This window comes from Hyperolius riggenbachi, chromosome 4, assembly GCF_040937935.1.
Source record: "Hyperolius riggenbachi isolate aHypRig1 chromosome 4, aHypRig1.pri, whole genome shotgun sequence".
Lineage (NCBI taxonomy): Eukaryota > Metazoa > Chordata > Amphibia > Anura > Hyperoliidae > Hyperolius > Hyperolius riggenbachi.
Genome location: NC_090649.1, coordinates 372338166 through 372366097, shown reverse-complemented (window position 1 = coordinate 372366097; position 27932 = coordinate 372338166). Strand labels below are relative to the sequence as shown.

The 27932-nt window shown below is 42.3% G+C and overlaps 1 protein-coding gene across 5 annotated transcripts; it reads right to left on the bottom strand.

Moving 5' to 3' along the window:
• Positions 1-26862, bottom strand: GJE1 (gap junction protein epsilon 1). 5 transcript variants are annotated; one of them, XM_068232040.1, is made up of 4 exons: positions 26778-26862; positions 21349-21441; positions 19330-19512; positions 1-3158 (listed from the first exon to the last, which is right to left on the bottom strand). In XM_068232040.1, the coding sequence occupies exons 2-4, from the start codon at positions 21385-21387 to the stop codon at positions 2763-2765; spliced, it is 618 nt and encodes a 205-aa protein (XP_068088141.1). In that variant the 5' UTR covers positions 21388-21441; positions 26778-26862; the 3' UTR covers positions 1-2762. The 5 variants fall into 5 exon arrangements, with proteins under 5 accessions (XP_068088141.1, XP_068088140.1, XP_068088142.1 ...); XM_068232039.1 differs by lacking the exon at positions 26778-26862 and having other exon boundaries at positions 21349-21650; XM_068232041.1 differs by lacking the exons at positions 21349-21441; positions 26778-26862 and adding an exon at positions 20266-20468.
• Between the last annotated feature and the right edge of the window lie 1070 nt (positions 26863-27932).

Below are 27932 nucleotides of genomic sequence, written 5' to 3'. Positions count from 1 at the left end.
TTCTTACAAAGTGTTTAATATTTTCCCTTATTGAAATAAGAATGTGAACCTGTTATATTCAGCGCAGACATTTTTGGCACATACTTTTTTTGTACATTGATTCTATGTCATGACATTTGTTGTCCTCGAAATATCATGGCATAGGTTTGTTTAGATGCATGAAATGTTGGCACAAAAACAATATTAGCAACAATATTACAACTTACAGTTAACAATTTGTACATTAGCTGAGGATTAGGGTGAAAGGATAAGTGCATTTATAATATAAATGCATTATATCAGTCCCCAACTGGTCCCTATTTCTTATGTACAATATTGCTAATTTGGCTCCCCTGAAGAGTTGTTAGGACCCCTGGTTGCCTGTTGTTTACAAACACTTCTCTGTGGTAGCCTGTACACTGTGTACACCAGCTCTAAAGCCCCATCTACACCATTAGAGATTGCAGCGATCCGGCGGCTCGATTAGCCGCCGGATCGCCTCTTCCGCGTGCCCGCCGCGTCCCCGCTCGCCGCGCGTGCGCCGCATTCGATTCCCCGCTCGTGCCCGCTCGTCCCCGCCGGCGCCGCTTATCTTCTGCTCGATTCCCTGCCATTGTCCCCTAGCGGGGAGCGAGCAGGGAATCGGCGGAAGCAAGATCCGTCCTGTCGGATCTTATCAATCGAGCCGCATCAGCGGCTCGATTGATAAGGATCATCGGAGCCTCATCTACCCGTGTAGATGAGGCTTAACATTTACAGTATACATCCCTGTCTGAAGGCTTTCACTCATGACTTATGGAAGAGATATGGTCATTGTTCTGTGTTGCATTCAAAAGAAAAAGAAAAAAAAAGAGGTGTGTAAGGCATAAAAGGTGCCTCTGTTGAGATGCAAAGAATTATGTGTGGGCAAACTCCTGCATGGCATAGCAGTGAAATAGTTTAGACCCTGCACATTCTGGCAAGCTTATGCAATATGCATTTATTGTGCCATTATAAAAGTCAATAAACAATTGGCAGCCAGTATATAAGTCAGGTGATACCCGGTCTGAGCACACAACTCTTTTTCTTTTGTATATTGCTCTGTATTGTCCTCTGTACTTCTGTGAATACCCCTTCTGTCTCTTGAAGAAGTAATATGCAGAAAGCATTGATTAGACCAACAGGGGTTGTATTCAGAACAGGGGGGAAGGTACCCACAATTTTTAAGTAACTTTGAAAAAGGCTAAAAAATTAAGGCAAGAGTTGGCTTGCCTCCAGTCTTGGAAAAACGCAACCAATCAGTAGAATTTCATAACTTCTATGGAACACTGTAGCTGATGATCCATTTCACGAGTATCAGTCTGGTTTCTCAGGCCAATATTGTGCCTATAGAGGAGGATACAAGTTTATTATTTTTTAGTTACATTTATTCGTCTCTTGATATATATTTATGGTGTTTTCAATAGCTTATATGTGTTTGAGCTCATGAGTATGCTCCTCTATAGGCGCTGTATTGACCTGAGTAAGCCAATCTGATACTGTATTGTCAGTTACAATGTTCAATAAAAAGTTTGAAATTCTACCAATCGCTTGAGTTTTTCCAAAACGAAAAGCCAACCAACACTTGCACAGTACAGGTAACTGTAGAGGCCTTTATAAACCAATGGCAGCCAGGGGACCTCATATCTCTGCAAGGGAGAAACATTGGTAATCCATTATAGTTGCATTACTGATCAGGGAGCAGATTTGCACTGAATGGATATAAGTGAATATATTTATAAGTGCACTTATGTTTTATACTTGAACAGGTACAAGTGACATCTAGTATAATGCAGTAAATCATTCAGGATACTCACTTTATCAGTAATTTTCCTGGATTTAGCATCAGAAACACTACCTATATCAATATATTGCTGTATATTGGTATCATACTTTTCAGGGTATCTTATACTTAGTCAACTTTGTGTCAGGTATATATAGGTATGCACTGTGTGGGTGCTAAAATCTGATAGCAACCAGCCAATGTTTTCTCACCAAAGTAACTTTTTCCAATTTTCAGAAGAGTAAAGTTAATGTATTGACAATAATGTACACAAAAGCTGCATTTTATGCGAGATAATCCAATATTTAGGAGTATGTAGTGTATTGATAACGTACACTACAATGTATAATCAGAACACTGCATAACAAGTGAGCCATGAAGAAGGTATTGTTTGTAGTGTGGTTTGATTGTACAGCTAGAACATAAATTATTAAACCATTAAAAAGGTAATTAAATATAACAGATAGATTAGTTTTGTCTACCACAATTTTAGGTTGGTTGTTAAAAATACAAGTGCATAGCATCCATATCTCATTTAACTTTACTGCATCCTGTACACTTGCTTTTGTTTGTTCCTGTACACTTGCTTTTGTTTGTGATAATCAAAACCAAAACTGTATCTGATCACAGCAATAATCCTTTGTAATTCTATATATTATAGAAATATCAGTACTACTTTATCATCCACTGAAAAATATAACTAGGAATCCTAATATAATATTTGTCCACCAACTTCTCAGTCGCAAAAACATATATTGATGGTACCAAGGTGTTTACATGGCTACAATTAAATACAATAAATATGTCAGTCAGTGCATTAAGAACAACTATTCCCTAAAGTTGAATCACATTTCACATTAGTGTGTGTCACATTTAACGGTTGAATAACCTGCATAAAAATTGCAGACATATTTTATAAACAGTCCTTTGTTGCTTCAGAGGACTTATCTTACTTGAATACATCAAGTAGTAAGGCAATGGGTCACTGGTTGTTTAGGAATCCTAAACGCCTACATAGAATCTCAAAAATTTCAGCTACACATAGTACTATAGTAATGACAGTAAAAGTGTACATAGCAATGAGGAAGATGGTTTTCTCAAAGTGTTCAGGAACCATACATCTGGTTAAATTATATTTTTTATCTAGGCTTCCTGCATCGCATTTAAATATTGGATTCACTTGGAAGCCAAAAAGATGAGACTGTAGCCAAAATGCTACCACCTCCAATGTAATCCTCAAAAGAACTGAGATGATATAGAACACCGTGTAAACAGGCTTCTGGAGAATGTCTTCTTGGTCAATGCTTTTGCAGGCTGCATAGAGATGGAAAACTGCTCCTGGAACTAGCACTGTCACCAGTTGTAGAGCCCAAAATACCTGCAACATGAAGAACAGTTACAATGTGATGCTAAAAAAACAAACACTTCCAACCATTTTAAATAATACATTTCCTTCTTTGGAGAAAATTATGAAAAATCAGTTGATGCTTAAAAGGACCCCAAGCAGGACCCTAAAATTGACAAATTAACTTACCCAGGGCTTCCTCCAGCCCCTTATAGTCACTGATGTCCCTCGGAGTCCTCCTGGCTCCCTCCATTCTGCCCCCGATGGCTCCATTAGAGCAGTGACTTCAGCCAAAAGTCGTGCACAACAGCGCATGCATGTCCCCTCCCCGCACCTGTCTCACTCACACGCCCATCGCCATAAGTGTTCTGCGCATGCGAGGTTCTCGAATTAATCATCTGAATGGAAGCACAGACTAAAGTGAAAGTAGTAGTTAAGTCAAGTAAGCCCTGTAACTAGTATGAATACCTAAACTAGCATCATCAGTGCTTTAAGTGACCCTGAGCAGGATCCTAAAATTGGTAAATGAATTTACTCGGGGTTTCCTCCAGCCCCTCATAGTCGGTGAAGTCCCTCGGCATCCTCTGGGCACCCTCTGTTCTGCCACCGGCAGCTACGTTAGAGTGGCGACTTCAGCCAAAAGTCGTTCGCAACTGTGCATGCACGGAACCTCCACGCGCCCATCTCGCTCGCGCGCCCATAGCTGTAAGCATTCTGCACACACGCAATTCATTAATTCGAGAACCTCGCATTCAGATGATATCTATGCCGTAATTTAACCACTTCATGCAAAATTGCTGTTTATACACGTCTTACAGTTATATGAAAAAGTTTGGGAACCCCTCACACCAAATTGTTTGGATAAGTTCATTAAAGTGTACCCGAGGTGTAAATTACAAAAAAAAACAACACATACTTACCTAAGTAGAGGGAAACCTCTGTATCCTAATCAGGCTTCCCTCGGTGTCCCGGTAGCTCCAAAGATTACCGACAAGGGCTCATTGGTAATCTGATTGTTGTCAAACTCCTCTTCTGGCACTAGCGCAGCCGTACTGCACCTTTATGAATAAGGCGGAAACTGCACAGCAAGTCAAAGTCCCTCATGCACAAGCTGCTCCGTGCTGCTGCACAAGTGTGCACATGCTCACGTGGCTGTGACATGGCCGTGTCTGTACCAGAAAAAGAGCGTGACCATGATCAATAGAGTCCCAACAAACAATGGAGGATGCCTGAAAGAAGCCTCATTAGGATGTATGTGACTAACTAGTTTATTACTCAGGTTCTCTTTAAGCGTTAAACTTCATAGACGTGGTTAATATTCACTTACTGTAGTGTCTCTAACAAATCTGTGCACATGCTTCATTGGCTTTAAAGTACTGAACTTAGAAGTATTGACGGCTGCCATTTTTATTTCCTTTCAAACAATACCAGTTGCCTGGCTGTCCTGCTGATCCTCTGCATCTAATACTTTTAGCCATAGACCCTGAACAAGCATGCAAATCAGATGTTTTTGACTGAAGTTTGATAAGCCGCATGCTTGTTTCAGGTGTGTGATTTAGATCCTACTGACCAAAATGCTTAGCAGGACTGCCAGGCAACTGGTATTGTTTAAAAGGAAATAAATATGGTTGCCTTGATCCTAACACCCATTTAATAAAAAAAAATAAAAAAAAAGCTCCAGCTTTGCAATAAAGGGGGATGGATTTTTGACGCCTCCTGCATAGTTCCACCCCATTTTATGGACTATGCAGGCTGATATGATTCACAATAGCAGAGACTCTTGCTGTCTGGGTCAGCGATTCAGCCAGTATGAGTGAGAAGGGGTTAAAAACACTTTAGGGAAGGAGGGTAGGGTATGGGAAGACTCTATATGACACAGAGCCTTTAGGCTGGTTTCACAGTGGGACGTTACAGGCGCACGTTAGAGCAGCCTGTAACGCAGCCCACCGCACAGTAATGAAAAATCAATGGGGCTGTTCACAGCGCGGACGTTGCGTTACATTGTAACGCTGCGTCACAAGACAACGTACTGCATGCAGTACTTTAGACGCGGCTGAGCCGTGTTAGACTGCTTGCACATGCTCAGTAATCTTGTGGAGAAGCGGAGAGCGGCCAGGCACATGGCTAATTAATATGCACTGCACGTTGTGACATGCAGTGTTTACTTCCTGGAGCGGCCGCTCTGTGCGGCGATTGGCCGGCGGGACCACGTGATGCCGCATGCGTCCAAGAGTACGCATCACGGCATCACTGACGCCAGAGTGAGCTGCACAACGCGGCTCACTCTGACGTCCAGATCCAGCACCACCAGGCGTTCCGTTAGGGGGACGTTATGCGACCTTAACGCCCCCTCTAACGCAACGTCCTGGTGTGAAATTAGCCTTACTCTCCTTAGATGAGTATCTGTTTTTTTATTATTTTTACTTCAGATTCTCTTTAAAACTGCTGATATTATTGGCAAGCATGGCACTCGGCCACATGGAAGTAGATTTGCACAGTACTTTTCTAGCACTTTTGCCTGGTAATGCAAAATGATGGATAACTATTTATTTATTGTATTTATAAAGCGCTAACATATTACGCAGCGCTGAACATTAATTTAGGTTACAGACAATATTTAGGGGTGACATACAGCAATATGACAATACAGGAATACAAGAATACCAGATCACACAGCACAGTATGAGTACCAGGTAATGCTTAGTCAGTCACTGGATGGAGCATGGAGATTAGGCAAGTTAGGTTCACTCAGATGCATAGCATGGGTTCACAGTAATGGAGGTGCATGATCAGGTAGGACACAAATGGAGGAGGACATTGCCCAAAGGCTTTCAATCTAGAGGGAGAGGTAAGGTCACGAACGGTAGGGGACCAGAGTTCAGCTGTAGGTTTAGAGCACTTGTGAGGGGTAGTAGGCCAGAGTGAAAAGGTGAGTTTTGAGGGCTTTCTTGAAGATGTTGAAGGAGGGGGCTGCCCTAATGGGTGGAGGTAGGGAGTTCCATAGTGTTGGAGCAGCCCTTGAGAAGTCCTGGAGGCGTGCATGGGACTGGGTGATGCGGGGGGCGGTTAGGCGAAGTTCATTGGAAGAGCTGAGTGAGCGGCTAGGTGTGTACCTCTGAGTAAGATCGGAAATGTAGGTTGGACAGGTTTTGTGGACAGATTTGTAGGTCAGACACAGTATCTTGAATCTGATTCTGGACTGGATAGGAAGCCAGTGGAGGGATTCTAGAAGGGGATCGGCCGTGGTGGAGCGATGGGAGCAGTGGATAATTCTGGCTGCCGCATTCATGATGGACTGTAGTGGGGCTGTTCGGGTCATAGGGAGACCAGACAGCAGGGCATTGCAGTAGTCAAGGCGGGAAATTATGAGGGCATGGATGAGGAGTTTGGTGGTGGCAGAGGTCAGGAAAGGGCAAATCTTTCAGATGTTACGAAGGTGGAAGTTGCAGGACTTTGTGAGGTTTTGAATGTGGGAAGTGAAGGAGAGTGCGGAGTCCAGGGTGACACCCAGACAGCGGGCTTGAGAGGTAGGGCAAATGGTAGTGTGGTAGTGTGGTTAACAGTGACATGCACATCTGGGAGGTTCGTGGATGGCCGGAGTAGGAAGATCATAAATTCCGTTTTGTCTAGATTTAGTTTCAGGAACCTAGCGGACATCCAGGAGGAGATGGCTGATAGGCAGGAGGAGACCTTGTCCATGGTAGTGGTGGATATGTCAGGGGTGTGGAGGTAGATCTGGGTGTCATCTGCATACAGATGATAGTTAAAACCCATGGAGGAGATAACCTTGCCAATGGAGGATGTGTATAGGGTGAACAGTAGGGGGCCAAGGACCGAACCTTGGGGGACTCCCACCGAGAGGTGGTTGGGGGTGGACGAGGACTCATTAAAGGCGGTCGTGAAGGAGCGGTTGGAGAGGTAGGATGAAAGCCAGGACAGGGCGAGATCGTGAATGCCCAAAGACTGGAGGGACTGGAGGAGTAGGGGATGATCTACTGTGTCAAAAGCTGCTGAAAGGTCAAGGAGGAGGAGAATGGAGTATTTATCTTCAGCTTCAGCTAAGGCAAGGTCGTTGACCACTTTGGTGAGAGCAGTTTCGGTTGAGTGGGCAGGCATTGAGGTACTGGGTCAGGCGTTTGTGAACCAGACGCTCAAGGAGTTTTGAGGCAAAGGGGAGGAGGGAGATAGGACGGTAGTTGGAGGGTAGCAAGGGGTCGAGGGAGGGTTTCTTGAGCAGGGGCCAGTGGCCTGCTTGAAGTCTGAGGGGAAGGTGCCTGTGGATAGGGAGAGGTTGAACAGGGTAGTGAGGACTGGGGCCAATTCCGTGAAGTGAGGCTGGAGTAAATCAGAAGGGATGGGGTCAAGGGGGGGAAGTAGTGGTATGGGAAGTCTGCAGTAGGTGGTTTACTTCCTCGGTGGTAGTAGGAGTGAAGGATGTGAGGGGAGGATAGGGTGGAGGAGGAGCTGGGAGGTGAAGATTGGAGATTGGATATTTCCGGGCGGATGGAGACAATTTTGTTGGTGAAGTGGGTGGCTAAATATGTGGCAGAGAGGGAGGAAACGGAGGGTGGGGGGGTGGATTTAAGCAGGGAGTTGAAAGTGGCAAAAAGACGCCGGGGGTTGGAAGCTTGTGCTCCGATGAGCTTGGTAAAGTATTCCTGCTTCGCATGAGCAAGGGCAGTGTGGAACTGCAGCAGGTTGGTCTTGTACTGTAGGAAATCCTGGCCTAGTATAGGAAAATCATGGTTTCAGAATCATACAAATCCATAGCATGAACTGATGAGGAACAGCTACCATGAAACAGCTGTATGCAAGTTAGATTAAATGATTCTGTGTAAGCAAAGACTATAGCTGTGCTATAATCCTGCAGTTAACAATAACATTTCTATAGTGCTTTTATCCCATAGGTACTCAAAGCGCTTAGGCTCTCTCAGATTCAGTAATTGGTAGTAGGGTGATGTATTAACACAACAAAATTATATTTTTGCAAATGCCAAACTGAGTAGGTAGGTTTTCAGTCTGGATTTAAAGGGAACCTAAACTGAGAGGGATATGGATGTTTCCTTTTAAACAATACCAGTTGCCTGGCAGTCCTGCTGATCTCTTTGGTTGCAGTAGTGACTGAATCACAGACCTGAAACAAGCATGCAGCTAATCCAGTCTGACTTCAGTCAGAGTATCTGATCTGCATGCTTGTTCAGGGGCTGTGGCTGAAAGTATTAGGGCTCGTTTCCACTAGTGCGGCGTGTGTCTCGTAGACGCACGCCGGCACTGAGCCGGTTGGCGGGATCGCAGGCGAATGGGATTCCCATGGGAATCGCAACCTCCACCGCGAATTCTGTACGGTGTTCCGGCCGAATCGCTACTGCAAGCGATTCGGCCGGCGGCGCCGTTATCCCCTATGGCAGAGTTTCCCCGCGCGATTTGCCTGCGGGGAAACTGCGGATTGGCGGCCGTTTCCGCGACAGTGGAAACGGCCCTTAGAGACACAGGATCAGCAGAATAGTCAGGCAACAGGTATTATTTTAAAAGGAAAAATCCATATCCTTCCCAGTTGAGATTCCCTTTAACCTCTTGAGGACTGCAGTGTTAAACCCCCTTAAAGACCAGGCCATTTTATGTAAAATGGACAAGCTGCAGCTCCGCACAACACAGCACACAAGTGATTCCCCCCCCCCCTTTCTCCCCACCAACAGAGCTCTTTGTTGGTGGGGTCTGATCGCTCCCCGTGTTTTTATTTTTTTTATGTAAACGTTTTTGTTATTTATTTTTTAATAAACTTTCTATTTTTTTATTTTTTATTATTATTTTTACCCTAGACCCTCCCTCCCCCCGCCAGCCAATCACTGTGATCAGCTGTCATAGGCTTCAGCCTATGACAGCCGATCACCTTCAGGTCTCCCAAGGGGACAGCCGTGTCACACAGCTGTCCCCAGTACAGAGCTGCTGCTGATCGCAGCGCTGTACTATGTAATTAGACATCGGTTCTGCTGTCTAACAGTCTCCCGGGCACCAATTGCCGCTCAGAGACTGAAGGCTCCGCTCCGCCTACCAACAGGAGATGCGCGTGCAGCCTCCGCCCGATCTCCTGCAAACTGCCGCCCCAGGACTTTACGCCGATCAGTGTTAGGTGGTCCTGGGGCTGCCACCGCCGCCACTCCCATTGGTGTGATGCAGTCGGCAAGCAGTTAAACACATCCAGAGATGGAGCTGTCCTAATCTGCTGAGGTAAGGAGTTCCATAATGTAGAAGAGGCATGACAGAAGGATCTGTGACCAAAGGTTTTCAGGTGGACTCTGGGTATGACTAGATTATTAGAACCTTTGGATCTGAGATTGCAGGGATTATTACACAGCTGCAACATTAATGTATCCAGGGCCCAGATTACGTAGTGATTTATGTCAGTAGGCCGATCTTGAACAGGATCGTCCATTTTATAGGTAGCCAGTGAAGGGAGTGCAGGACCGATGTTATGTGGCAGTGACGACGTTGGTTAGTTAACAGTCTGGCAGCAGTATTCTATATCAGCTGTTGGCGGTACAAGTCCTTGTTTGGAAGGCCTGTGTAGAGAGCATTACAATAGTCTAGTCAGGATGTAATGAAGGCATGAACTAACGTTAGCAGGTCTTCTGGGGGGGGGATGAAGTGCTTGATTTTTGCGAGGTTCTTCAGCTGAAAATAGGTTGATTTCACCACAACAGAGATGTGAGTTCTGAAGTTTAAAACCCCCATCATTTAGAACTCCCAGGCTGTACACATGCTCAGAGCTGTGTAAATCTGTACCTTCTTTTCCCAGTGGTGAAGACTGCAAGCGAAGTTGTTTTGTTCTCATGCGCTGCCCTCACAATCAGAAGGACTTCGGTTTTATCTGCATTCAGTCTCAGCCAGTTGTCACTCATCTATTGCTGTAGTTCAGCTAAGCAGGCGTTTATAGTTGGAGTTAGGTCTGTCACACCAGGCTTGAAGAAAAGATATAATTGGGTATATACGATATAATTTTCACCTTAGCAGTGGTATGTCAGGCCGTGTTTTTGGATTTGTTTTCCAAGCAGTAACATGTAAATCGTGAATAGCAGGGGAGAAAGGATTGAGCCCGGAGGCACCCCATACTTAAGTGGTACAGAGGTGGACAGGAAGGTCCCCATAGACACTTTTTGGGTTCTGCCACTCAAGAAGGATTGGAACCACTGAAGAACTATGCCATCAATGCCCCAGTATTCCTGTAGCCTGCTTATCAAGATGTCATGGTCAACTGTATCAAAGGCTGCAGAAAGGTCTAGCAGTATCAGGATGGAGCACTGTCCTCTGTCTCTTGCCAGGAGTAGGTGGTTGAACATTTGAAGGAGAGCCGTTTCAATGCTGTGATGTTTCCTGAAGCCAGACTGGAATGGTTCATAAATGTTGTTTTGAAAGTTTTTGGCTTCTAGCCGGTGGCATAAGGCTTTTCAATTGACAAGTCTGTAGCTCGTCATTGCATCTGGGTCTCTGCATGCCTGCCAGTGGCTGTTCCAGTGTCAATTTTTTTTTTTTGGGGGGGGGGGGGCACAAAGGGGGTAGGCTGGTGGGGCCGATTTGGGTGATCAATTGTATGGTGAGCTTTAGATATTTTTTGCCTAACTCAGGTGATAACATTGGCTACTTTGTTAGTTTGCTGGCATGCTTTAATCTTTAATTGCTAGCAAGCTGTTCCTGTGTATACAGATCCCAAACAAATCATTCCAGCCCCCAGCCTGTGTTTCACAACTCTGCAAGCAAGGGGAGGGGGAAGAGGCAGGAGGGAGAGGAACAGCATTGCTGTGGACAAAGCTCTCGTTTATTAGCTAATTTAAAAGAAAAACAGTAAGCTTTCAGCTTGTAAGCCTTCTTCAAACTATTCCTGTTGACTGACAATGTTAGATCATACAATCAGAAGACGGTAGAAAGATTTATTTTGCAAATATACATATGATCCAGATACATTAATTACATGGGATCTTGCAAGGATTTTTAAGTATTTATGGCAAATTGATAAGACTATTGGATTACTTAATGTCTACATAGACTCAGGCTGACATTATTATTATTATTATTTAGTATTTATATAGCGCCGACATATTGTGCAGCACTGTACAGTATACATATATATTGTCTTGTCACTAACTGTCCCTCAAAGGAGCTCACAATCTAATCCCTACCATTGCCATATGTCTATATTATGTAGTGTAACTACTGTAGTCTAGGGCCAATTTTAGGGGGAGCCAATTAACTTATCTGTATGTTTTTGGGGTGTGAGAGGAAACAGTGCCCGGAGGAAACCCACGCAGACACGGAGAGAACATACAAACTTTTTGCAGATAGTGCCCTGGCTGGGATTCGAACCAGGGACCCAGCGCTGCAAGGCGAGAGAGCTAACCACTACGCCACCGTGACATGTAGAGATTTGTTTACAGACCCTATCCTGTTCACTGTAAGCTGTATGTTACTGAGCGGGGGGGGGGGGGGGCACAGTGGTCCCCAAGGGGAGGGCGTGTGCCCCAGTGTGGCGTCGCCCATGATGCCTGCAGTGATGCACTGTGTGTGTAGCACTTCAGACAAGGGGTAGTGATCACTTGCATTTTATATTCTATGTTAAAAAGGCATGCTGTATTATGCAGTGTTTTTAATACAAGACTAAGGTTTATTTTAGTTCAATGTATAAAATCCTGGTTCGTTTACTTGTGCATAATTGAACTGAAAATGTCATATACAGCATATACCAGAAATTTTGCCTTGTACATGTAATGTGTGCAATCAGTCACTAGATGTCACTCTTGCAATGTAGTTCAAAGAGCTGTTTTCACAGAAATGTCTGACTGTATTATAGGCCCAGTGCACACCAAAACCGCTAGCAGATCCTCAAAACGCTAGAGGTTTTTGGAGCAGATTTCAGAGCGATTCTAGGCATGTTTAGAGACGTTTTCTAAACATGCCTAGCGTTTTTGTATAGCAGATTACAAATATTGTTACAGCAAAAGCTGTTACTGAACATCCAGGGCCGGCGCTACCATTAAGGCAAAGGAGGCAGCTGCCCCAGGGCCCCAGAGCTTGTAGGGGCCCCCTAGTGGCTACAAGAGGAAAAAAAAATTTCAAATCGGCCTTATAGTTTTTGAGAAAATCGATTTTAAAGTTTCAAAGGAAAAAAAAAACACATTTAAAAACCTGCCGACTTTAATGGTTAATAGCAAATCCACCTTAAATGCTAGAAACCCTAAATTTGCAGGATATGTTAACCACTTAAGGACCGAGGTGATAGAGATCTACGCCCTGTTTTGATGGGCTCCTGGCTGGCAGGGCGTAGATCTCTATCACCGGCGCCGCCGCTCCCCGCCGCGATCACGCGCACCGAACCGGCTGCACTTAGCTGTCTTATGACAGCTAAGGCTTCCGGGTATCGGCAGGAGCCGTCACTGATTGGCTCCCTGCCGTGTGATCGCTGTGAGCCAATCACAGCGATCACCCTCTGAAAGGCAACATAGTTGCCGTTCCGCCTCCCTCTCCGCCTCCCTCTCCCTGTCACTGTGGATCTTGTGTGACAGGGAGAGACGCACAGCCTGCAGCCGTGACAGGCTGTGCGATTTTAGTGTAAAAATAAACTTTTTTTTATCCAGCACTCCCCCCCCATGTATCCCTTGATCCCCTCCCAACCACCTATATATCTATATATAGATCTATATATATATATATATATATATATATATATATATATATATAGATCTATCTATATATATATATATATATATATAGATCTATCTATATATATATAGATCTATCTATATATATATATATATATATATATATATAGCTCTATCTATATATATATATATATAGATCTATCTATATATATATATAGATCTATCTATATATATATATATATCTATTATATCTATCTATATATATATATATATCTATTATATCTATATATATATATATATATATATATATATATATATATATATATATATATATATATATATATATATATAGATCTATCTATATATATATATATATATATATATATAGATCTATCTATCTATCTATCTATCTATATATATATAGATCTATCTACATATATATATATATATAGATCTATCTATATATATATATATATATATATATATATATATATATATATATATATTTTACTGCATTGTGATTTTAACCACTTGCCGACCGCCCCTACCTAGATATTTCTCCCACCCAGCATGGGTATGTGTAAAAATACACCCCAAAACACATTATACTACTTCTCCTGAGTACGGCGATACCACATGTGTGACACTTTTTTGCAACCTAGGTGCGCTAAGAGGCCCAACGTCCTATGAGTACCTTTAGAATTTCACAGGTCATTTTGAGGCATTTGGTTTCTAGACTACTCCTCACGGTTTAGGGCCCCTAAAATGCCAGGGCATTATAGGAACCCCACAAGTGACCCCATTTTAGAAAGAAGACACCCCAAGGTATTCAATTAGGTGTATGGGGAATTCATAGACGATTTTATTTTTTGTCACAAGTTAGTGGAAAATGACACTTTGTGAAAAAAACAATAAAAATCAATTTCCGCTAACTTGTGAAAAAAAAATGAAATCTTCTATGAACTCCCCATACTACTAACGGAATACCTTGGGGTGTCTTCTTTCTAAAATGGGGTCACTTGTAGGGTTCCTATACTGTCCTGGCATTTTAGGGGCCCTAAACCGTGAGGAGTAGTCTAGAAAATAAATGCCTCAAAATGACCTGTGAAATCCTAAAGGTACTCATAGGACTTTGGGCCCCTTAGCGCAGTTAGGGTGCAAAAAAGTGTCACACATGTGGTATCGCCGTACTCAGGAGAAGTAGTATAATGTGTTTTGGGGTGTATTTTTACACATACCCATGCTGGGTGGGAGAAATATCTCTGTAAATGGACAATTGTGCGCTAAGGGGTCCAAAGTCCTATGAGCACCTTTAGGCTTTACAGGGGTGCTTACAATTTAGCACCCCCCAAAATGCCAGGACAGTAAACACACCCCACAAATGACCCCTATTTGGAAACTAGACACTTCAAGGTATTCAGAGAGGGGCATGGTGAGTCCGTGGCAGATTTCATTTTTTTTTGTCACCAGTTAGCAGAAATGGAAACTTTTTTTTATTTATTTTTTTTGTCACAAAGTGTCATTTTCCGCTAACTTGTGACAAAAGATAAAATCTTCTATGAACTCACCATGCCTCTAAGTGAATACTTTGGGGTGTCTTCTTTCCAAAATGGGGTCATTTGGGGGGTATTTATACTATCCTGGAATTCTGGCACCTCATGAAATCTGACAGGTGCTCAGAAATGAGAGAGATGCTTCAAAATGGGAAAATTCAATTTTTGCACCATAGTTTGTAAACACTATAACTTTTACCCAAACCAATAAATATACACTGAATGGTTTTTTTTAAATCAAAAACATGTTTGTCCACATTTTTCGCGCTGCATGTATACAGAAATTTTACTTTATTTGAAAAATGTCAGCACAGAAAGTTAAAAAAATCATTCTTTTGCCAAAATTCATGTCTTTTTTGATGAATATAATAAAAAGTAAAAATCGCAGCAGCAATCAAATAGCACCAAAAGAAAGCTGTATTAGTGACAAGAAAAGGAGGTAAAATTCATTTAGATGGTAGCTTGTATGACTGAGCAATAAACCATTAAAGCTGCAGTGGTCTGAATGGAAAAAAGGCTCTGGTCCTTAAGGGGTGAAAAGACTGCGGTCCTTAAGTGGTTAAGGAGATCATTAGGAATAAGAGGAAAAAACAATTTTTCAAAAAGCCCTTATAGTTTTTGAGAAAAACGATTTTAAAGTTTAGAAGGAAAAAAGTATAGTTTTAAATGCAGTAAATGTAACTTTTAGTAGCAAACCTAACGGTAGTGTAATTTTACATGCATCAAACGAAAGCGCAATAAATTTCCTGACAGGGTTTCCAGGGGGTCTATACGCAGCCGCAGCGCTTTGGCCAGGGATCGCTATACAGCCGCAATATGGCTGTATGAAGATCCCTGGCATTTTTTCCTATTTTCCCAATTTTTTTTTATGTTTAGAGTGTGGGAATTTAAAAAAAAAAAAATTATGTGGGGTCCCCCCTCCTGAAACGTTTTAACCCCTTGTCCCCCATGCAGGCTGGGATAGCCAGAATGTGGAGCTCTGACCGATTGGGACTTCACACCCTGACTATACCAGCTGCAAAAAGGTCCCCTAATGCCGATTTTTGTTCCGGGGTATATGTTGGGGGGGCCCCCCAGGTTTATTTTGCCCTGGGGCCCCATTGATGCTTAAACCAGCCCTGTGAACATCCTCTATAACAAAAACGCCTGGAAAACCGCTCTGATCTAGCATAATTTACATTGAGGCAGAAATGCTTCTGCAAACCGCAAAAGTGCTGCAGGACCCACGTTTGCAGTCTGCTAAAATCTGCAAACCGCCGGTGCGCACCAGCCGATTGAAATACATTAGCCAAGCGTTTTCCAAGGCGGAAACGGTTTGCGGATCGCTTCAAAAACCGCTCGGTGTGCACCAGGCCATAGACATGTAGCACTGATATTGTCTGCAGTGCTTTACAAAGTTAATTGAACTTTTCTGACACCAACATTCCCTCAGAAGGCCTGGCAATATAATATCTGTACCATTGTCTAAAGGTGGCCACACACCATACAATTTTTTTAAATATCTGTGCAATTTAAGAATTGCAATCATTTTTTCTGACTGATTGTAACATTTCAAAAATATATCCAATGTACCACACACCTATGTTCAATTTTACCTCAATTATGCTAAAAATGATTCGAAACTCTGAGAAAATTGCTAGTGTGTGTATATTAACCACCCTGGCGTTCTGATTAAATCGCCAGGGTGGCTGCGGGAGGGTTTTTTTTAAATTAAAAAAAAACTATTTCATGCAGCCAACTGAAAGTTGGCTGCATGAAAGCCCACTAGAGGGCGCTCCGGAGGCGATCTTCCGATCGCCTCCGGCGGCAAGGAATAACACGGAAGGCCGCAATGAGCGGCCCTCCGTGTTTCGCTTCCCTCGTCGCCATGGCGACGAGCGGAGTGACGTCATGGACGTCAGCCGACGTCCTGACGTCAGCCGCCTCCGATCCAGCCCTTAGCGCTGGCCGGAACTGTTTGTTCCGGCTACGCTGGGCTCGGGCGGCTGGGGGGACCCTCTTTCGCCGCTGCACGCGGCGGATCGCCGCGCTGCAGCGGCGATCAGGCAGCACACGCGGCTGGCAAAGTGCCGGCTGCGTGTGCTGCTTTTTATTTGGTGGAAATCGGCCCAGCAGGGCCTGAGCGGCAGCCTCTGGCGGTGTTGGACGAGCTGAGCTCGTCCAGACCGCTCAGCAGGTTAATAAATTGACAATCCAACACACACCATACAATCTTTAGTATAAATTGAAGAGAAATGTCTGGCATTCCGGATTGATTTAAATTGAAAAAAACGGGAAATCCGATTGGGTTTTACGGTCGAATGAAAATAAAGCTTTCAATTTTTTCAAGAGATACGATCGTTTTTATCGAATTGCTGTAAAATCGGATCATTTTATTGTATCGTGTGTGGCCACCTTAAGGCTTGTTAGGGTTCTTGCTTCTTCACCACCATGCACTATAAAATGACCTGGAAGAATAATTTACGCACAGGCATCTTCCTGGGGCGGCGCTGTGTCCCCTTAGCTCAAATAAACAGCCCTCTCCAGCTCTCTCCTGGTAGCTGCGGTCTATCCCTCCATATACATGGAATAACAGCGCTGGAGTAGGTAACATTTATTTACTTTTAGAAATATTATAATCGCTGACAAGGTGATAGCTTATGGCTAATTAGAAGTACATTGTACATACTATCTTACTGCTAACTGGAAGTACATTGACCAGGTTAATTTACATTTATGCTCATCCTTGATATATTAGTATGTTTCCATGTTCTGCCAGCTGAAGGGACAGAGTGTCTGGGAAAGTGATAGACTGCGTTTTCTGTGAGATAAAAAGGCACTCTGTCACTCTACCCCTTTACACCAACAGTACTTCTGCACATCACTTGGCCCCAGTCACCCGAGGAATTAGGTCCCAATTCCTAGTTTGTACCGTGTAGCCGTGTATACCGTGTACCATTTTACAGAAGCTGCACACCAGTGTCAGTGTTTGAACTGTGTTTATTAAAAGGGACTCCGAGCACCTCTCATGGGCATGCACGTGTCTTCAACAATTAACACTGCACATGGCTGTGGGGGACACACATACACTTGAGGGGACACCGGACGGGATCAGGAAGGGTCTGTCGGTCATCGGGAAATCATACACCATTAACACCATACACCCGATTGAGTCCTTGCGACTGAAATTTTCTGCCATGCGCAAACGTTCCTTTCGCCTGATTTTGTCCAGAAATCGATCGATTGATAGATTGATTGGGCAGCCATGCTGCAGCACCGATTCTCCTCCGATTCGATTCAATTATTGGATCGGAAGGTCGTTTGGCCTGTAAAATCGAGTAATGTATTGGCACCCTTACCCCACGCCCTCCTGTCTCCACTATCTCTTTCCTCTGTCTAAGCCCTTTCTCCTCACAATTTGACCCATTTTCTCCTCTCTGTCTCCACTATATCCCCTCCATCTGTCACTCTCTTCAGTTTTAATCATCTTTCCCGCCTTCATTTCCCCTTTCTCCACCATATTTCCCCCTCTCCTCCATGTCTCCTTTCTTCTCTCTCACACCTCTATCCATATCTCACCCCTTTATTCTCTGTGTATAGATACCTACTTTCAAGCTATATATTATTAGAGGACATAAATGACTCAGGAAACCTAGGAATAGATTTAACCCCTCACTTTGGTCATGCTAAAAAGGTTGCACATTTTTCAGTTATGTGATTTCACACTGTCAGCAATTTTTTTTTAAATAAATCCAGGCTAGTTTCCTAACAATTTCCAGACCCTTAATATCTTAGTAAACTATGATCTCTTTACATTTTTTGCCTTCTTGGGTAAAGGTACATTGGGTCTGTTGTTGTTGCTATATCGAACGCAGTTACCACTGCACACCTGCTAAAGTCCTTGCGATCATTATTTTCCGCCATTCCCGATTGATTAATTCAACCGATTTCAGCCAGAACATGATTGAAGGATTGATCAAGCTGCCATGTTGTGGTACTGATTCTCCTCTGATTCATTAAAATTATTGAATCAGAAGGTTGATCGACAATATTGAGTAATGTATGCCCCCAGTTTCACTCTCTCTTCTCCATCTCACCTTGGTGACCCTCATAGCCCAAGGGCCCATCTGCCAGGGGTCCTACAACAAGGGTGGCCGTCATGGTGCACCCATAACAAGTGTGGCCAAGGCAACACCTGTTCTGTAGGATGGACTCCTATATGGAGGGAGAGAGGGTAAGTAGTTGGGGTTCCCCACAGCTCTTGCTCCCCATGCTGCCCTTATAGTTATACCACTGCATTAGGTTATTAATCCTTAAGTGACAAACACTTGGCAGACTGAAATTGGTCAGGCAGGGGGCTAAACACCATGTGTATGGTGTCCAACTTAGAGACTGCATGCCACCATATCTTTCAGCATCATTGTTCGCCTGCTTACCCCACCCACTAGAAACCACTCCAAGTACTGTGCCATAGTCTTTGCTCCATAGAAACAGACACTTCTGTATAAAGCTCCTTCAATGCAGCGTCACATACGCAATCAAGCATGATCCTGACAGGTGACACTAGTCTATATGTAAATATCTTTACAACCAACATTAGAAAAAGGCAAAGCCGGCAGATTCTAGGTAAGATTTGTAGACAGTTTACATAATTATGTCATCTTAAAATCAATTCAAGCCATACGCGTAACATTTTTTTAGCTTTATGGTAATAACATTTCATTATTTAAATTTTCAAGTCTGATTAAAATCAATTACATATACCGTGTACTGTATTTATTTTGCCTTCTACTTGAACAGTTTTTCTCCCTAGTAATATAATAATGCATATACTACTATAGTATTAGTAACAATAAAGAAAAGAGGATGGCTAGTTGCACAATACACTAATTATAACTCATTATTGTAAAGTAGTTTGTAAAGTGAAAGAAGCTACCATTAATGAAATGTACCGTTACAATCTCTTTTGCTATATTATGTTATGCTTTTAGTTCCCAGAAGTGCAATTAATTTCTAGCTCACCTGAGGAGTTATCGGTCGAAACTGGTTATAGCAAAAGAGGTTAACCTCTCGTTTGTCAGGATCACAGCTGAAGTGTAAGGCCTCATTTCCGTAAACAGCAAAACCCAGGACACCAAGGAAAAACATTCGCACAGAACCAAAGAAAAGGGTATGGAACTGACCAATCACCGTTGGAGGTCTGAGCTTTAAGAGAAAAAAAAATATCATAATTATCTGTAATTAAACAGGACTTATGCATCTACTTATGCTATATGTACATTTTTCTACAGTACTACATATAATTTATACAAATAAACATAACTTACATACATTCCTCATCGATTACATATTATTTCTTCTTTGCAGTGCAGTCATGCCACAGACATAACAAGACCCACACGTAGACTACATTCAGCACAGAACTGCCACCAAAAGAAACTACTGTCATCACAAAAAAAAACATTTACAACAAAACCAGCCCAGCTCTGGAGGCCTCCATTTCTCATTGTATTGTATCACAGGATAGTCAGCAGCGCAGGAAAGTAAAACACAGATTTGCTCTTTGTTTTCCAGCAGACAGATGATAGAACTCTCCCGATACATGCTAGCAAATAAATAACTAGGGGTGTTTTCCAATGAGTTTGGAATTTTACAGCAAGCTATAACACACAGAAATCAAAGTGATGATTATTTAACTATCTGATGGAGGAAAAAGCAAAATACACTGACTTGAATTCATGGGCCAACAGTCTGCTTGTTGCCTTTACTTGGGAAAGCCTCAAAATTTCTGAAATATGATATTTAACTAATACCAAAGCACTGCTCATGACAGACATGAAAGGAATAATAACAAAGATATTTGTAGCTGTAGAACCCTGACATACATATACTTTTGCACCACCATTAACTATTACCATTCCACACTCCATTGATCAGCTAGTCTCAGTTGATACTCACACATCCTTCATAGAAGTTCTTGATATAATTTAAAGACATCTCTTGTAAAATGTTATCTCGGTGAAAATCTGGAGTAATTCATGTCTCTCATTGCCAATTTGCTATCACCGGACCTCGTTGACTGTTATTGCTCTCTCATGACCCTTGCTGTAGAAAACTCTTGTCACTGCACATTTTGCTTTTATCTCTAGGCCCCAATCAATTTACACTCTCAGGACAAAAAAAAAGGCAAAACAAAGCATGGTACATGTGGTCAGCTCTATAATACCCAACAAACTCTGTCAGCAGAAAAACCAACAAAATTCTAAGGTAAGAGTACAGCAGTTTGGTATGGATAGATGTTGGAGCTATAAACAGTTACACAGAGGTTACAGGATTCATACATTCTCTTTTTAAATTGTAATGTACACTTTCACATCTTAGCTTCTTATCAAGTCAGAGGTACTTCTACTGCATGTGAAAATATACCTCTGAAGAAGTATCTTTAGGCATCAACTGTTTCTTTGCTTACATATAACTTAATAGCATTCAAATGTTGTGTAGCTTTACACTATCGCTATTTTAACTTAATTCATTTATATACAGATTCTGTTGCAGTCTTATTGCTAGGTTTCTTTGTACAAATTAGATGTAATGATGTGATCATACACTGCTAAAATGCTTGATATTTAATCGCTTAAAAAAGTGTGGCAGTACGCAACTCGGAAAAATACATATTCAAGTAATCTGACTAGTAAAAAGTTAAATTCCATAAGCACATGATTTTTTTTTCTTTACTCCTGTCTTATTTTATTTACTTTTTGTATTTATAAAGCGCCGACATATTACACAGCGCTGTCTTTGAGTATATCATTTTTTTAAAATATATATACATATTTCATTTTTCAACTTACATTTGCTTCAAATAGTATTTTGCATTGAGAATTTGAGCAAGTGTTCAGCTAATGTTTTTAAACATTCAAGAGATATTTTTTATAGGATTATTATTATGCCATGAAATACTTTTCTTCTCATTACATGACAATAGTAATCTATAAATATTTTTCAATCTGAAATAGAAGCCAGGAAGAATATGTTACTCACCAACCTCAATCCAGGTGTTGTGTTGTTTGGGCGACCCATTCAATTGTTGTTTGGGTTCAGTCTCATCCTTCTGTTTAGAATTCCCAGGTTGATCTGGAATAACAGAGCCTGTGAGAGCCATTTCTCTGCCATTTCTAAGTTGCAGCTTCTACTTGTAAATTCTCATCATCAGACTGGTTTGCCTCATGTTAAAGACTGATGTCATAATAATCCATAATTGCTGATTTTCTAACAAGTGTTATCCTGCCTTCGTACTGCCAGTCACAGAAAAGAGAAGAACCACTCAGTACAGTACAGTGGGTGCACCGATGTAAAATGCTCTGTACAGTGTATCTGATGGCAGAGTAATGACAAGCTCAGCATCATGTGACTGCAGTAACTGAAAGCCCGTTTCATATTGTTCTCTTGTGTCATAATCTACATTGGTGATAAACTGTGCTAATTTAAGACTACAATCCTGCAAAGTGTCTCAGTTTCATACATACAGGTAACTTCCATATGTGGTCTGATCCATGCAATATGTATATCAAAATCATTTTTGTAAAAGTGAGAAACATTTATGAAATATACAGTTTCAACATTATTAAATGGTTGTAATTACACCTAATTGATACCGTTCATAAATGGACACATAAACTGCAAACTACAGGTCATTGCATGTCTCTTTTCTTAACAATGCTGCCTTGCATTATTTTATCATGCTAAAAGTGAAGGAAAATTATATTCGTTAAAGGGCCCCTGTCGCGAAAATCTTTAAATTTGAAATTCATGTAAACATAATCAAATATGAAGTATGTTTCTTTCAGAGTAAAATGAGTCATACATTACTTTTCTCCTATGTTGCGGTCACTTACAGTAAGTAGTAGAAATCTGACAGTACAGACAGATTTTGGACTAGCCCATCTTCTCATGGGGGATTCTCAGGGTTTTCTTTATTTTTAAAAGCACTTAGTGTATAGCAGTTGCTCTGTCCAACTGCCAAAGAAGTGTGCAGTGAGCAAGGAGGCTGGCCAACATCTTTGTATAAATCTTTTTCAGGGAGTGTCTTTATAAAGAATAAATGCCATGTTGAGAATCCCCTATGAAGAGATGGACTACCCCAAAACCTGTCTGTAATGAGAGATTTCTACTACCTACTGTAAGTGACAGCAAAATAGGAGAAAAGTAATTTATGGCTCATTTTACTCTGGAATAAAATGTATATCTTATTTGTATGTGTTTTAAATTTTAAGATTTTCGTGACAGTTCCTCTTTAAGGATTTAATTTAGAGAGGATGGACATCACTGCTTTTTAAAGGGAACCCGGAGTGAGAATAATATGGAGGCTGCCATTTTTATTTCCTTTTAAGCAATACCAGTTGCCTGGCTCCCCTGCTGGTTCTCTGCCTCTAATACTTTCAACCATAGATCCTGAATAAGCATGCAGCAGGTCAGGGGTTTCTGACAATATTGTCAGAACTGACGAGATTAGCTGCATGCTTGTTTCTGGTGTAATTCAGTTCACTACTGCAGCCAAATAGATCAGCAAGACTGCCAGGCAACTAGAGTTTAAAAGGAAATAAATATGGCAGCCTCCATATCACTCACACCTCGGGTTCACTTTAATACTCATGTGGGTAGCCCTGGGAAAATAATTCAACTTTTCAGCCCGCCTCCAGTAAGCCGATTCCTCATCTTACAGTCTTATTAATACTCCACTAGGGGGCTCAGGGCAGGATACTACACCCACAGTAATGGATATTTCATAGTAACTTAAAAGTAAACTAAAAAGCCAGTGGCAAAAGTAGCTTGTTAGAATATCAGTCTCCCAGCATGGCGTCAGTAAACCCAAAAATAAGACAAATTCTGGGTTTGTTGGTCTTTCCTCTTTTAAAATCTCCCGCTTTTAATAAAATCAGTGAAACAAACCCATTTCACATGGTTCAAATATTTCGACACAACCAGGATTCAATTTAGTAGATGTGAATTATATTGTTAAGCATACATATGTGTCTGTAATAGGAAAGTTGCACAGTGAACTTTCAGTTTAGTTTGATGAACATTGAGTAACTGCAACAAAGCTACATTTTTGCTTTGCATTCTCTGCTAGCATTTAAAGAGAGTCTGAAGAAAAAATAAGTTCCTCTTTTTGCCTTGTAGTACTCTTAAGTATTAAGACCACAGCTGTTTCGCCGCATCCCCACAGCAGAACAATGTATTTATCCCCCGAAATCCTGTGGCAAAAGTCTACTACTTTTCAGGTCGTAGATTTTGCTGCCCAGGGGAGGCAGACCTTTGCACTGTAGGTCTGCCTCCAGTGCAGTCAATCTCCACCTCTCCCCGCCCCTCTCAGTGAAAGAAGACTGAGAGAGGCAGGGAAAGGCGGATATTGACTGTATTCGAGGCAGAGCTACTGCATACAGCTCTGCCTCTACCAGGAAGCGGAATCTGTGATCCGCAGAATTTTGCCCCAGGGATTTCGGGGGCATAAATAAATGGTTCTGCAATGGGGACCCAGCGAAACAGCTGTGGTCTTAATGCTTAAGAGCTACAAGCTAAAAAGAGGACATTATTTTGGCTTCAGACTCTCTTTAAATGAGCCTAAGGGTCCTCTTCTTTATATATTGGCACACTTACTGAAAATCTATTTATCTACAATTATTTATGGTTTTTAACCATCGCTATGATTACCCAGGCTTTCTTTTACTCACAGCTAGTGTTAGGAGTAGGTGGGGGGTACTGTTAAGTGTAGGTAGAAGTGGGTTAGTTTTAGGCGTAGGTAGGGGAGGGATAATGTGAGAGATAGGATAGGGAAGGCGATAGATGAATATCAGTATAGTTACCAATAACTATTGGGAATCATTTTATTGTTTCCAACCAGCACCATTATTACCTAGGTACCCTACTTACTCAGTAAAAAGTAAATATAAAAAGTCTATCCACAGCACAACATTTCCATAATGACTAGCACAGAATCAGAATCATTTATTTCACCAAGTACAACGGGGATTGTACCCGGAATTGTTTTTGGCTCATACAGGGTCGGTGATGGTAAAAAACACATACATGCGATCTTCAACACATACAATCAGATACAGTATAGTACAAAGTAAGCATATACCTATGTGTACATATGGCACTTAGAGAGAGAGAGAGAGAGAGAGAGAGAGAGAGAGAGAGAGGGGATAGCTAAAGAGAGAATTGGAAAGAAAGAGAGAGAACCAAAGCAAGAGGAGAGAGGCAGAAAGTTCCTTCAGGGTTGCAGTTTGAACACCCCTGGGTACAGTCCGACAATCAGTCCGAAACCATGTGCTAAACCCCCGTTTAGGCAAAGCCCTGGCTTGCTGACCAAATCTGAGTTGGTCAGGACCAGAAGAATCCATTTGATGGAGGGGGGCCCGGTGCTCCTGGGAATAAAAAGAACACGGAGCCAGTTCTGGTGGAGGAATCTCTCTGCAACACTATTAATGTGTTAAGTGTGTTTCAGCTTCACTGGTATTGTGTATTCACTGAAGATTGTTTGATCATATTGCATCGGTTTGAATTATTGCATCATATTGATAGCATTTAGCACTGTATTGGGAGTTACTGTCATTAGGACAGCATTGCACTTTATTACTAGTATACTGGTTAACAATTGAACCCGGGTTCATACCCAGTGGGTGTCTCTTATGTGAGCACCCCTGAGGTTGATCTATGACAAATATATGCATATGGATTCATTGAGCGCTGCTATTTCATGGTGATTAATTACACAGGTGGCATATATGTTTTAATTGCTTTTATGTGTATAGTGATGTTATTGTACTAATAAATTGCATATATCTTTTCATTACTGTATATGTGTGGTGCTGTTTCTAAAGGGCCTTGTTCCTCTGCCCCCCACAGTTCTGGTGAAGGAAAACTGGGCCTTCCAGGGCTTACGGGGAACCAGGGCTGCTGTGTAGGCTGGCCAGATCAGAGTGGCCTGGTGGATAAGAGCAGAGGGGACTACAGAGCTGCACTGTGCTGTTTGAGGACTGCAGGCTCGGTGGTGGGGAGCTTGTTTCAGTGGCATGTATGGAGCAGGAGAGGGATCAGGGTGAGCGGAGGCGCACATCCCCCTACGGGTCGCAGTGGTGGAGGAGCGGCCGCAGCCTTGAATCTCGGTGGTCGTGAGGGAGCAGAGAGAGTGGTGGTGCACATACCTCTCCGGGTTGTGGCGGTGGAGCTGCCTGCTTGTTACTGTGATGGCGATCCCAGGCAGCGGCGGTGTAGTGGCCCCACATGGAGAAGCGGATCAGGCATCTTCTGGGTCCTTAGATGGTGTCCGGGCAGCCACATACGACGACTTTTTAACCCTGGCAGTGGTGTTGAAGTTGCAGCAGCGTGGGGCAGGCAGTCCCCGGATAGCAGCTGCATTCTTTGAGCGGCATCTGGTTGCCCCGGCAGCAGTGTTGTGGCTGCTACCACGTGGTATCCTGTGGGTCACTGTTCCTCCCAACGATGCGGGATTCAGGTACATTAACGATCTGTGGCAGTACAATCCGGAAAAATTTTTGCGTCTCGCAAAACTTTGCTCACTCATCCCTAGTAGCCAAGGATCCCATTTTAAAAGGTCAGTATTGAAAATGTCTTAACTCTTTTACACCTATATTCAAATTCCAAGTGTCTTTTAAAAAACAGTATTTCATCTTACTGGTCGCTACAGATAAATGTTTTTATATTGAACTTGGATACAGCATACCCAATCTTTAGCAATTGTAATAAATTTTGCTCTTTAAAGGAAACTCTTCACATTCACTACAGTATTATTCCTTAAAGGGATACTTAATCAGAATCTTTATTATCGCCAAGCACGACTGGGTCGTGCTCGGAATTGGTCTTGGCACGTACAGGGTACTGATAAAGGATATAGGTACAGATACAGGACAAGTCAAACAGTCAGAAAGGAACAGAACATAATACCAGATGCAGAGAAAGACAATGTAGCATAAGTTATAACACAAAGAAACACCCCAAAAAAACACCCAAAAGAGTCAGCTTGAGCTAGGGCATCGTCTAGCCAGGAATAAATAAAATCAGTTTTACTTGCCTGGGGCTTCTACCAGCCCCCTGCAGCCACCCCGTGCCTTTGCAGTCACTCACGGAGCCTCCGGTCCTCCGCTGCCAGCTAGCTTCATTTTCACTGATGGGCCCCGACAGGGAGTTGACGGGTTTTCTGCGCAGGCCTGGCCATGTGAAGAAAAATACATGTGGCCAGGCCTGTCAGCAAAAATGAAACTTGCTGGCGGCGGGGTACCGGAGGCTCCGTGAATGACTGCGAAGGCACGGGGCCGCTGCAGGGGGCTGGTAGAAGTACTAGGAAAGTAAAACTGATTTTTTTAATCCTGGCTTAAGTGCGTGTCCCTTTAAGCCGGGGTGTCAAAGAAGCATGATAGAGTTAAAAGTCAACCAAACAACACACTAACCTCTTCACCTCCCAGCGTTAGCTGTAATCCTGAGATTTATGTACTTGCTGCATGTAACAGAAGCAGATGGACTTGAATCTGGCAGTTGAGCTGCCTAATACTAAAAACATCACCAATAGTGTTATGTTCTACTGTGGAAATGCCTGTCTGTAAAGATAACATCAGGCCTCAGCACACAGATTTGCAGAGCTGTACAAACAGTAACCACTACAATTTTCTGTATCACCTGAACTAATTCAGCTGCTGCTAGAACAGGCAGGTTTGTTTCTGCTGAATGGACCATGTAAATAAGCATCTTCCCATTTTCTCACCCCATTTATGCTTCAGGGAGTTCTGGTGAGACCTAAACTAGTATAACTAATATATTAGATGATGTATTATGCTTTAGCTTGAATACAGTATTTAAAACATAAAAATCTGATTGCAGACTGGACAGGATGACCAAATTACGGGCCTGTTTCTACTAGGTGTATATTTTTGGTGGAAAAAGCAGAGCCTGTGCAGCTCCTTGCTACTGCGCCGGTAAGCAGTCTGTGCCGTGCAAGTAAACTTCATGGAACTTCGAGGTCCCAACGCTGGAATGGAGGGGTGGATCCAGAGACTTTCCTCTCCCGAGGTAAGTATCTAAATTTTTAACCTAATAGTCTACCAGTTTTATTTTAAGCAAAATGGTGATGTTTCAACTAAAGAACATTTCGAATTCAGTATTTGGTGGAATAGTCTCAATTTGCAATCACAGCGTTTTATGCGTTCTGGTATGCTCTCCACCAGTTTTAGAAACGTCAAAAAAAAAAAAAAATGGTTTAGTTTTGCTTAATGGGTTGTGACCATACACACCTTCCTCAACATTTTTTTTCAGTAGTGTTCAAATCTAGGGATGATCAATGAGATGCAAAGATTTCCGAGTTCATTAAGGATTATGTAGATTTGTATAGTAGTAAAAATGTTTCTGTACCTGGTTAGCCAAACAAATTATGTAGGTAGAAAAAAACGTCTTGTAAAAGTAATACCTTTTAATGGCTAACTGTAAATTTGTATACAAAATGTATGTAGCTTGAAAATGCATCAATCAAGTCCATTTTCAAGCTGCATAGTTTTGCATACAAATTTACATAATCCTACATGAACTTGAAAATATTTGCATCTCATTGATCA